Source organism: Lepisma saccharinum, chromosome 1 (assembly GCF_977018435.1).
Source record: "Lepisma saccharinum chromosome 1, izLepSacc3.1, whole genome shotgun sequence".
In the NCBI taxonomy this organism is placed as follows: domain Eukaryota; kingdom Metazoa; phylum Arthropoda; class Insecta; order Zygentoma; family Lepismatidae; genus Lepisma; species Lepisma saccharinum.
In genome coordinates, this window is record NC_139229.1 from 21,685,773 (window position 1) to 21,698,859 (window position 13,087).

At 40.9% G+C, this 13,087-nt stretch overlaps 1 protein-coding gene across 1 annotated transcript in view; it reads left to right on the forward strand.

The window, feature by feature from the left end:
- Nucleotides 1-13,087, forward strand: part of LOC145997357 (uncharacterized) — a 137,864-nt gene that overhangs the window by 99,654 nt on the left and 25,123 nt on the right. Inside the window, exon 19 of the mRNA XM_083134358.1 lies at nucleotides 3,089-3,222. Coding sequence (XP_082990484.1) covers nucleotides 3,089-3,222 — 134 coding nt within the window. The remainder of the gene's footprint in view (nucleotides 1-3,088; nucleotides 3,223-13,087) is intronic.

The following is a 13,087-nucleotide window of genomic DNA, read 5'->3' on the forward strand; positions in this document are numbered from 1 at the left end:
TAAACCCCCCACCCCCTCTGTCCCGAATACCTACGTCTCCGTCACCTTTCGACCGTTCCAAACCTTCTACCTCTACTACTCACACTGTTGCTACAGAACCCATGCCTCTCGAACCTGCAGCTCTTCCACAAATTCCCCCTCCGAGTTCTGCTCTATTTTTCGCACGCCTGTCCTCCCCCCTGATACCGAATGCTGGTAAGTCTACTACTTCACTATCTTCGGGTGGAAATAACCCACAACCGGAGATAGTGGAGATACTTTCCGGAGAAGAAGAAGAAGAAGCTCAACAGGTATAAGTACCGAATCTCCGGTGAGTTTTCTGTTTTTTATATTCTATCGCTTCTAACTTTGTATTCATAGCTCATTTTAAATATATATGTACACGTTTATTACTATTTTTAAATATCGATCTTTTTTTATTTTACCCTCAGTTTCGGAAATTATACCCTACTCCGGAATACAGAAAAAAAACAATATGCTTTCTCACCTTTCACTCTTCGTCAATTTCTGAGGTGTCCGTCTCTTCTATGATATCTGGGTACCGCCGTGTCGGTGGGGTTCTACTTCCGGAAAACTGTTCCTCCACTTTGTATATGCTGGAAAGAAGTCCAGGAACAAGTGTCAGCAAGGTCGCAGATGATTACTACCTGATAGCTTACAGTCTGCCGAACTGTGTAAGTGAAACACGGTAAAACTTCTTATATACCTACCTACCCCTCCTCTGTAACAATTCCCTGATATTCTCTGCGCATCCTCTCGCGCAAGGCATCCAGCGCCCACGTGCCTCGTCGGTCCTCCTCTTTTCCCGGTATACTATGAAACTCCACCTCCTCCGAGAACACAACTTTCTTTATTCTATTCCCATCCTGCCTCTCGGAAACTTCCTTTCCCTTTTGCCCGCTCTCCATTCCGCCGCCTACTAACGTATCCTGCACACAGTCATACCTTATCAACGTTCCCACAAAGTTCTACACGCCCATTCCAAGAAACATCCGACATGTCCCAACACGTGTTCCACAATCTCTCCATATCGCTTCAACATCCCAACACATTTCCTTTCCAACTCCTTTATCTTCTCAACCGTCGACGCTTATCAACTTCAACAGTCATTTACGCCCCCCAACCGAAACGGAAACCCATATCACCATTCCCAGAAATCCAACCGTAATCACCTCCTCAACAGGAAACCCCAACCCATATCAACATTCCCAGAAAACAGTCACCTCATCATTAACAACAGGAAACCATCTTATCAATTCCCCCACCGGCTTTTCCTCCTCAACCAATCAAAACACTCCTCACAAATTAATCACAACCCATTCAATGACGTCACACCAATCAAATCCCTCCTAACAAAATAAACCCCACCCATTTATGACGTCATCACTCAAAACACCCACCCTTGCTTGCCCACACTGCTTGGTCATCAATTGATCTTTGATCGATCTTTTCCAATCAATTGATTTATCGACTTCAACGGGGGTGCATAACTACTGTGGGTGACATGGCCTGGATGAATTGACGTGGAATGACCCATAGTCAACAGTAAGCCATTCAGTAATCTTACAGTTTTACGTGAGATTTCTTCGACGAAATTATATTATATCCAGTTAGTACAACACATAAGCTATACTATTTGGAAGTGTATTATAAACTATAAAGCTGTATGCATATTTTAAGAAGATATTGTTCTGTCTGGGAACATACAACTTTCTCCTATGGTGATTTCATATTTTGAAAAATATGATTGTAAAATCAGTCATACAAGTCATTGTGTTTTTCTTAGTTACTTTAAAAAGTTGAATATACCTGACACATGACTGAACATAGTAGTTAAGAAGAATTTTTGACTAAAGACTCTTGCAAATAATTTGAAACTTGTTTCTACGTAGGATCCAAGAAATATCTGTTTTTTTTTAATACTGCATGCTGTGTGTTTTTATTTTTTAGATACTTGCCATATGATACTGATTTGTTGCTTGCTGTCACCAACTTTCACATATCGGGGTTGTTCTTCAGCTTGCAGCAACTCATGAAGGGATGCAAAACTTACAACATTCTCGTGTACTCTGGCGATAAAGTATTGAAAGCTGTTAGTCAATATAAGGTATGAGGATATTGCTGGTCGGTTAGTTAGAGAATCACTGTACATGTAATCTTATTGTGTATTATGACTTACATCACCTCAATTGATTAGACTGAAGATGATGTCTGTTTCCGTTGTAAAACGTTATGGATGAAGTGGAAAATATCTATTAAATATATATTTGTTTTCCATAATCCACCATTTTATTCTCTTCATTTGTTTGAAGTTAATTCGACCTTGACTTAAATTGTGCACCGTCAAAATCGTATCTTTCCCTTTATTGTTTTACTTTTTCAAAAACCAAAACCTTGAGAAACAAACTTACGGATTAATATCAACTTTCATGTATATGTTGTTGTGTTTTAGTTTCTCTAGCTCGCGATGTGACACAAATGAAATATTCCAGCTTCTTTAATACCCACGTGTGTGTGTATGCCACACTAACTTATTGTTTTGCCTTTCCGAAACTCATTTTGTGCTGTGCATTCCTCATTGGAAGATTATGTTCCAAGTATATATTACAAAAAATATATAAGCTAAATTGGGAGTTGGTATAAATATTCGATTAGTGGCATAGAAATTTCGTGAGGGAGAATATGATCGTAATGGGGGTTATTTTAGTAATGAATGTTATATTTTAACATCTTTTCATGTATAGGACAACGGACTTATTTTAAAAAGAAAATTAACTATTTGAAACGCTACTATGCCTACTACCGCTAATGCTTATAGATAGCATTAACTCATGTTTAGCAATTCACAAAAACAGACGAGTACTGATGCAAAGGTGATTTTTTAAAATTTCTGTCACTTAACCTCGAATATCAACGGGACTACAATATACCAAATGCCCTACTTCAAAATTCTGTTGGAAATTGTAATCATACGACAATTAGTAAGCCATAAGCATCCTCACTTGAGTTGAAGGTTGGATGTCGTTTTTGCAATATTTCCAAAACAGACACATATGAGAGTGCTAATTCATTTATTAATTCTTTTAAGCCCCAAATTTCGGAGCGTTTCCATATGTGCTTGTGTGGTTGCTGAAAACTTCACTTACGTCTGAATATGATCTGAGGAGTCTGAAGATGGAAGGCCTGAGGGCAAAATTTCCACATGTGAAGGAGATCGGAATGGTACGTACATAATGCTTCACTATGCCTCCTTATCATATTTACAAAAGTGTACATATATATTTTCCTATTATGATAGTTCAAAGTTAAAATTTTATGTATGTAAATGACCTTATTTGATAATTTTCTATATATTTTTCTATCTATCTCTTGTAGGAGAAGTAATCTTGATAGATAATATTTTGAATAGCAACATATCATGCTCCAATATTCTTATGAAATTGGTCTAAAACCTCCAGTATATGGTGTTAGAAATTACAGAATAGTAACAGTAATGCATAAAAATAATGGGAAGAAATAATTTTTCATACTATAATAACTCAATATATTGTCAGTAAGACTAACTGAATGTATTCGTGTTTGTTTGGATTTTTTCACGCATCTCTTTTTATATTACTGTTCAGATTTTTGTATCTTTTATTTCCTTGTCCAACATTTTGTATTTTTATTCTAATATTGATGAGATTTGTGATGGTAAGTTTATGGGTAAAAGTGCCGTACTTCGGAATTTTCTGTATACCGCACTGTTTCAAATAAATAAATAAATAAATAAATGTATAGCATAGCTTTTTATGTATTTAGGGCGAAAAGCTCTTTATATATATTTTTAAAGAAGTGTAAAAAGAAAAATGGTAAGCTTAAGTAAACCTGTTGCAAATAAAAAAAATATATATATTGTAAAATATCTTTGGTCGATAGTGAACAATTGCAATATCCATAATTTGGAAACGCATTTTATCAGAATATAGTATTGTTACATGAAACCGTATCAAGCCGAAGGCGTGACTCGAACCCAGGACCCCGGGCGTCATAAATCGATAAGCTAATCACTTCATAAAGGGGTCCCACTGAAGCGCTGGAAAATAGCTTCTTAAAAGCAAATCACGCCAGCGACCTTCAGTGGAGTTTTAAAACTCCGCTGACACGGCATTAGGCCAGAAGGATATGAAATAGAGTAAACCAGCGTTATCCACAAAAATCACCGTTGGCGACAGACGCTGCCCCGTCAACGGTTTTAACGAACCGAAGTTCGAATTCCAGTTAATTAGTTCGCGTGAGAATATCTTGCTCTCAGTTGCTTTCAGTTTTACTTTCGAAGTAGTAATAGCGATAGAGTTCCGTTGTTGTTGTTTAAGAAGGAAAGAGTTGTCGTCGGAAAGTTATAGTTTAAAATACAGGGACTACGCTAGTTATCGGAGCTCTTAGTTGCGCTCCCTAGAATGTTTTGTTTCAGGGTAGGAGCACATCAACTAGGACCAGCGGAGAAGAGAACTTCAACAGAACTACAGGTACGAACGTTCCTTTATCATGTCCTCACACTGCCTGTCCAGTGAATAGAAGTGTTTTCTATTAAATGTTGTGAGTGTTTCATCATTTATCTGGGGTGTCGCCCCATACCCTTTGTATTCCTCTTGCTTAGCAAGCGAGTTGCTTCAGGCTGTCGTAGCCTTAAGTAACGATCCCCTAAAATCTACTTTAGATTTTAGACGTGGTGGACATTGCGTGTTTTTTTTTTCATCACCCCCCCCCCCCCTTCGCGAAATGAATGAACACTTTTCACTTTGTCTCTTGCCTCCGTGACCTCGTACCCCCCTCCTCCGTTTAAGAGATAATTGCCATCCGGTTCTGCTAGTTCACTTCCTGCCACATTTCTTTCCATATTTTGCATGCCTTTCAACCCTCCAACTTTTTTCACGCGTCTTAGTTATTGAACAATTGCAATATCCATAATTTGGAAACGCATTTTTTCATTTTTACGTGAAATCTAAATAATTTTATAATACATATGTCGTGTATCTGAAATTATAATCCAGCACGACAAATTTTAAATTCAGATCGTGATGTGACAGTCAGATTTACCGTCGTCATTATTATTATTATTATTACTCTAACAATTAGCCGTAAAAAAGTGTTAAGTGTCTTAATTTGTAAGAATATATATTTGATTTGCCAAGCCGACGGGAGAATGAAAGGAAGTCCCGAGACTGACGGGCGAGCACCTGAAAGGTCACGTTATGCGTCTAAAGCTTAGGAAATTCGACCGTAATGACAACTATTTAAATATCTCAGGTTCCGGAGGCCAGATTTGTGTGGAATTCTTACCAGCGCAGCAACATGTGTGCAAGGACGGATGTGTGGAGTTTCGTCGCGATCAAGCAAGAATTACGGATGCCAGATCGAATTGGTTGTAATTGATCAGTTTGTGGGCACAGATTGCAGTTGAGCTCTGGGCGCCAGAGAGACGGAAACTTAATCCGTAGGAACCAAACCTCTAACACGATCCTGTTCAGCCTAGGAGACAATAGAGCGAAGTGGAATGACCTCTCCGGAAGCGTCCCTTCAACGAGCGCCGAGCGTCCTTTTTCGAAATCGGGATAAAACGAAGGACATGCTTTTTCGACACACAGTTTTACCGCGATTCTCATAGCGAGAGCACCTCCGCGCTACCTCTTCGTATACCGTGGACTTTGCTTTGTTTTGCGAACATCAGTGTGTGATAGGCAGTAAGTCGTTACGAGTGCGCTTACCTCAATCGCTGGAGGAAGTCGAAGCGAGACTGTGTTTCCGTGCTAATCTTACGCCGTTTATTGTTTTTGTGAAACGAGGAACATCGAAAATCATGGCGGGCTAAGGGAAGAAGAGAGATGAGGGCGTTACCCTCGATTCGCCAGATGCCAGACGAGACACGACCCATGCCTACAACATGCCAAGAAACGACGAGCTAAGCCGCCTGATGCCTACCAGCCGCCACAAGAGAGAGAGAGAGAGAGATGCCGAACGCTGCCCTGTTGACGTCCCGACGCTTGAGATCGTCCGACGGTGATGGAGAAGACGCCGACGAGCCAAGAACGACCGCCCAGATGCGACGTCCGAACCGCGCCTGACCGCGGAGATGTTCACCGATCCCGAGAGGGAGAGAAGCCAAGGAACCAGATGTATGAACGCTCTTCGCATCTTCGTCGTGGCGACCAAGGAAGAATAGGAAAACCTTTCGTGTGAATACTATGTGATTTCAATCGCCCATGAAGACACCAGGAGGCACCGTGGAAGCTGAGAGATGGTAATGTATTCATCTGTGTGAATGTCAACACGTGACGGCTCGATTGATTTAGAGAACGTCCTTGAAATTCGTCAACATTTTGAAAACGCCCATACCACTCGGAACTTCATACCAAACTCCCGTCGCGCTTATCATTTGTAATTTATTCGTCTTAGGTCAATTTTTCTTATTTCTTGTGATATTTTTTTAATGATCTTAAATTCGTGGTTGTTTGTGCTCCTTTGTATTTGTTTAAAGTGCGTACTATTAGAGTAAAGCGCCGCCCGCTTAATTGTTTAATCTACTTGAGGTTTGTTCATGTTTATGTGTCAGCGCTGTGTCGCTGCTAGCTACGTCAGGTCGCGTATGTGATTATTTGTTAAAGTATTTGCCTGGTAATATTAATTGCTCGTCGCGGCGAAGTGTTGAAGTCCCGCCTGCTTGAGAGTATATGTTGCGTCACTCAACGGAGGTTATTGTTATGTTTGGAACCACGTGAGGTCTTGTAAAAGGAAAACGTCCGCCCACGTGAGCGTAATTGCTGTTGAGACGCCTTTGTTTACGCTGGACATATAATGTATTGTCACCGCACCGACCTAGTTTTTTAAAAAAGGTGAACTTAAGTAAGGGCTGGCTAGGATTTGAGTAGCACTGGAGCAAAATCACAAATGACCTGATTAGACAAAAATTCAAGGTAAATTTAAATATGAATGCAATAATTAGGGTTGTCGTCATAAAAACCTGTACATGTCATGTATCATTTTGTGTTGATGACCCCGTAAAGAGAGAATCTGCGAGAGAATGTGTGAGTGAAAGAGGAGGAGATGTAACTAATTGATTTTTGTTTTGTTATGAATAGAATATACTTTTTATTTTTTCATGTTAATTTTTGGGCTATATCATTTCGTACTCGTACGCATGTCGCTACCCGTGATTTTCAGGTATGCAGCTAGCCGCTTCCCGGCTACAGGTAAAGAGGTGGTAATAGAAAGTATATGTTTTCTTTTATTTGATTGATATGGCTAATCGCTATGCACTGTTGGTCACCGGTCCCTACACACGAACTCAACCTGGACCGTAACGCTATTTCGCTTGTCCGAGGGAGATTTTGCCGCCTCTATCTAGGTAGTGGTAGCATTTGTTTTCCCGGGCAAGGGAGGGCGTTTCACAGTGATAATGTACAAATTGTATATCTTCCTTGCACTGACGTACTGAATTGATAACTTATGCGGATTGTAACCCCAAAATTAATTTAAATACACTAAGAGATGGATTGATTAATTGATTGATTGATTTGGTGTTTTAAGTCCACTTTATGCACAGTAAGGCTAATCGGGACTACCGAGCGAGAATCGAGCTCTTCTGTTCGGGCTATTCCAAGCCTTCCGGTGTAGCCTCATGTGCAGGGCTGACAACCTCGAAAAGATTTAACGCATATGGAGTAATTGTGTTGACGTTGTTAGTTATCGGTGGTGTGGAAAAAAAACCTGGACCCCCGATGTTAGAACAAGTGGAAATGAGTGAAATGAGTGAACTGTTGAAACAATTGCAGTGCTACAATGAATCGATCGTTAAGGAAATGAGGCAACTGAACGACAGAGTCACACATTTGGTGGATAGAGTTTCGGTCATGGAGAGTGATGTAAACAAACTCGTGCACGAAGTCGGTGAGTTACAAGGTTACTGTAACTGGCTAGAGAATCGTCTTGATGACCAAGAGAACAGGAGTAGGCGCGAGAACCTGGTGTTTTTTGGCATCCCCAGGAGGATGGCAAGGAGATTGGGAGACGACGGAGGGGAAAGTGAAGGATCTCATCGAAACGAAATTGCAAGTGCGTTTAGGTGAGGATGACATTCAACGTTGTCATCGAATAAAAACACGTTCAGAGCAAGGACCCTCCCCGATTGTCTGCAGATTTCTTCGCTACAAGAAGAAGGATGAAATTCTAAGAAATAGACACAGGTTGAAAGGTTCTAGAGTGGTCGTGGATGAAGATTTCTCGCTCAGTGTTAGGAAGGAACGCCAACTGCTGCTCCCGTTCATGAACGACGCCCGCAGGAAAGGTCATTGATCCCACCTGAGTTTCCGACATCTCCTTATTAACGTTCGCAAATATACGCTACGAGGCACAGATGCCTGCAGGATTTTCCGGAGGCCCAGAATGCTGACGACAACAACACCCAAGGTCATCCTGCGGCTGGTCAACGTCAGAACCCTCCCCTCCCTCACCCCAGGGATCCCAGAGGACAAGGAACAGTAGGGCCAAGGGACCGCCAACTTCCTTGAGGACCCTCACGTAGCCACGCCCATCGTCTGCAAGATCCAGGTAAGCTGACGCCGAGGATCCCTGTCTCGGAAAGCAATGAGGCCGCGAGATCCCCCTTGATTCAGGAATGGAAGAAAAGCGACCCACTTGCTTGTGACTCGGTAAATTGCAATCCAAAACGAAACACCTTTGGTCAGTTTAATTTTCACAATATTAATAACAATAGCAAACAGTTTAATATTGCATATCAGAACGTACGAGGGCTAAGAACGAAAACAAAACAGTAGAGCAGTGGCACGGGTTCGCCAACCGAAAATGGGGCTCGATGGGGCTCGCCTTAATGGATTTCTCTCGTAAGGCATGAGCCCCATTTTCTCGCAGTGTTGCCAGCTTCTTACTCGAAAAAATCACCGAGGTTTTTTTTTGGGTCTAACTTAACCTCAAGGAAGGAGCTGGCAATACTGCTTGAGGTCTGCCTTGCAGCGTTGCCAACATCTTACTCGAAAAAATCACCAAGGTTTTTTATTTGGTCTAACCTAGGCTAAAGCAAGGAACTGGCAATACTGCTTGAGGTCTGCCTTGCAGCGTTGCCAACATCTTACTCGAAAAGTTACCAAGGTTTTTATTTGGTCTAACCTAGCCTCAAGCAAGGAGCTGGCAATACTGCTTGAGGCTTGTCTTGCAGTATTGCCAACATCTTACTCGAAAAGTCATCAAGGTTTTTATTTTGGTCTAACCTAACCTAAAGCAAGGAGCTGGCAATACTGCTTGAGGCCTTACAGTGCATAAAGCAATTTGCCAGCCTACTGGTATTTTTGCCATAGCTTTTTACAAAAAAAAAAAAGGAGAAAAAGAGAGAGGGAATAGTTAAACAACCGACAGTATTACCAACACCTACCTACAGTTTTTTTTTCTTACTTAACAAGAACTATCTTGCTTGAGACTTAACTAATTTATATACTGACGTAACATACACACACTGGGCAATAGAGCCGACAACAAACACACACAGCCGTAAAAGAGAGAGAGGGATGGATGAATGGATGGCAACATAGTATGTGTGTGCGTGTATAATATGTAGCATTATTAACTAGAGTGTGTTGGCAACCCACTTCCAACTAAAAAAGATAGAGATACCAATATTGCTGTAAGATGAAGAGAGAGACTAAGCTGGCAACAGTGGTGAGCGAATATGCATTATTTCCAAGTTCTGGGTGCCAATGTATATCGCGACTTTTGCAAACCTCTCTTGCGGGAACGATGTGCTGCACATGCATATGCGCGCGCTTCTTATTATTTTCGTATTGTGACGCAAACAAACAAATAATAATTGTTGTTTTTTTTAGGATGCCTGGCCCCTAACCCCGCCAGGGTGCGTGGTGCCCAACCAAAAAGGTTCTAACGGCTGCGGCTCTAAATAACCGCACCTCTGTAGGGTTTCACGTGTTTTTTTTTGTATGGTAGTGGTGGTGCCGGCAATAGTGGGTGGGTTAATTGTTGTTGTAGTATTTTGGTTATTTGGCAGAGTGCTGCTAGTAACTAGAGGAGTTAGCGTGGGAACGTGAGGCGGTGGCGTCTGTTTGTCTCCTCCGCCATTATTCCCACCCGAAGGTCTGCTCCACCCAGTTCCGGCCAGTTTTTTGTGCGGGTGACCTCGGTGGTATTGTGTTGGTTTCGCCCGCTGGGCACGCCAGTGACGCAGAAAGCTCCAAAGGCTGCGATCCAAATCATGATGAGCGTGGGAACGTGAGGCGGTGGCGTCTGTTTGTCCCCTCCGCCATTATTCCCACCCGAAGGTCTGCTCCACCCAGTTCCGGCCAGTTTTTTGTGCGGGTGACCTCGGTGGTATTGTGATGGTTTCGCCCGCTGGGCACGCCAGTGACGCAGAAAGCTCCAAAGGCTGCGATCCAAATCATGATGAGCGTGGGAACGTGAGGCGGTGGCGTCTGTTTGTCTCCTCCGCCATTATTCCCACCCGAAGGTCTGCTCCACCCAGTTCCGGCCAGTTTTTTGTGCGGGTGACCTCGGTGGTATTGTGTTGGTTTCGCCCGCTGGGCACGCCAGTGACGCAGAAAGCTCCAAAGGCTGCGATCCAAATCATGATGGAGGGGGTGTGTTGTTTTTTTTTGTTATTATTTATCGTCACGAACCAACTTTGGAATTTCAGCTACCGACAGGTATAAGTTTCTATTAGAAACCCCGCCCACATCAGTTGCAGTCGAGTATTGCTACTGGGCAGTCGCATAAAAGTGTACGCTATACCAAGTGTAAATATCAAGTGTAATAGAAGCCGAATTAGTTTGGTCTGTCAGGTGAGTACCATATCAGCATAAGTTATACGCACACAAGTTGCTTGACTAGCTATAAAACTAAAATTTACGCAGTAAGGCTAATCGAAACTGGGTCTACAGTGGGATCCGAACCACTTCCACTGGGTATCGAACTCGGAGTTTACAATTATACAAGTGTACAGGGGAAATTTTATTTTTTTTGAATTTGTTGATACTCTCGATTGGATTTTGTTGTTTTAAGTCTATGTTATGCATAGTAAGGCTAATCGAAACTGAGCCTACAGCGAGATCCGAACCACCTCTGCTGGATATCGAACTTTGAGTTTAAAATTATACAAGTGTACAGGGGAAACTCTATTTTTTGAATTTGTTGATACTCTGGATTGGATTTTGTTGTTTTTTAAATCTATTTTATGCACAGTAAGGCTAATCGGGACTGGACCTACAGTTTTAAGAACCACTTGTGCGGGTATCGAAGCCGAGATTACAAGGCTATTGCTGTGCTATCGCAGAGGCTGGTGGAAGTACTGATTGATTTGATGTTTTAAGTCCACTTTATGCACAGTAACGCTAATCGGGACTGGACCTACAGTTTCAAGAACCACTTGTGTGGGTATCGAAGCCGAGATTACAAGGCTATTGTTGTGCTATCGCAGAGGCTAGTGGAAGTACTGATTGATTTGATGTTTTAAGTCCACTTTATGCACAGTAACGCTAATCGGGACTGGACCTACAGTTTCAAGAACCACTTGTGCGGGTATCGAAGCCGAGATTTTTTGATTATAATGCTACCGCTGCGCCATCGCAGAGGCTAGTGGAAGTACTGTTTGATTTGATGTTTTAAGTCTATTTTATGCACAGTAAGGCTAATCGGGATTGAACCTACAGTTTCAAGAACCACTTGTGTGGGTATCGAACCCTTGATTACAAGGCAACGACGCTACCGCTGCGCCATCGCAAAGGCTAGTAGAAGTACATAGTTATTCGAATCTTATTTATTTAGACTTACAGTCTAAAAAAATATCATGGTATTATTATTTCTGCAATTATTTGCAATCTTGGCCAGAGAGAGGAGAGGAGGAAAAAAAATAATATTTTGTTTTAATGTCGAGCCTATATTTTAAATTTTAACATGTGCGCATGCGCGCAGGGGGTAAATTTTATTTTTTTTGATCGAGTGGGTTGTAAGGTGAGTGAACATGTAGGAAAAGTATTGGTATATTGATTGATTGATTGATTGATTTAGTTTATTTTATTTCGTGTTTTGTGCCTTTTGGCTAATTTGCGAAGATGGGGATGAGTGATGAAATTGATGAAAATGGATATTCACAAACAACCATACCCGATCGGGATTCGAACCCGGGACTCTTGGCGTCGCAGCGCGATGTGCTAACCACTCGGCCACAGGGTCGGGCAAGTACTGGTATATACATAGACCAAAGTTACACGGTTCTAGGTCCCATAGGAGTCGAGAAAATCAATATCTTGGAAAACGTCTTAAGACAAATATCTTAATCTTTAAGAAAGTCGACTTCCGGTCTGTCAAGATGTTACTTCCGGTCTATCAAGAAAATTTTCTTAAGACAAAAATCTTAAGACGTTTTCCAAGATATTGATTTTCTCGGCTTCTAATTGAGCTAGGATGATGATTTTAAGTTTGTTGGATAGGATTTGACGAAAACTATTCGACTAGCAAATAAAATCGATTCCACCCCCTCAAGTTTCGAAAATATAGACAATTTTTTTTTTTTTTTGAGAAACTTGATTTGCTGGTTTAGTTTTTACCCTATTTCGAAAATTTTAATGATATTTGATAAAAAATTGAAGATACTCTGCAACTTATTGGAAACATAATGATTAGTGCTTACTGTTTTCGAGTTATTTTAAATTAAAATTTCAAGATGTAATTTCTAAGTTGTTTTGTAACTCGTAAACTATGGGTCGTAGAAAACCCATTCTTGTTTTATCTGCTATTGCCCGACAAATACTATAAACACAAATAATGTTTATTGCTTGATTTAAAGAAATAAAGATCGAAAATAATTTTGTTTTCTGAAAATAAAAAAATGTGTGTATAGAAAAAAAATACGATTGTGTAATTTTTTTATGATGTATGTTTGCATGTAAAAATAAGTATACCTGAAAAGTTTTAGAATTTCAAAAATAGCTATATATATATATTTGCTATTATATCAGCCAAAATAATAGAATATATATAAACAAGTACATTTTCATAGTTTCATACCTCTACTAGATTGGTGGAAAAATAT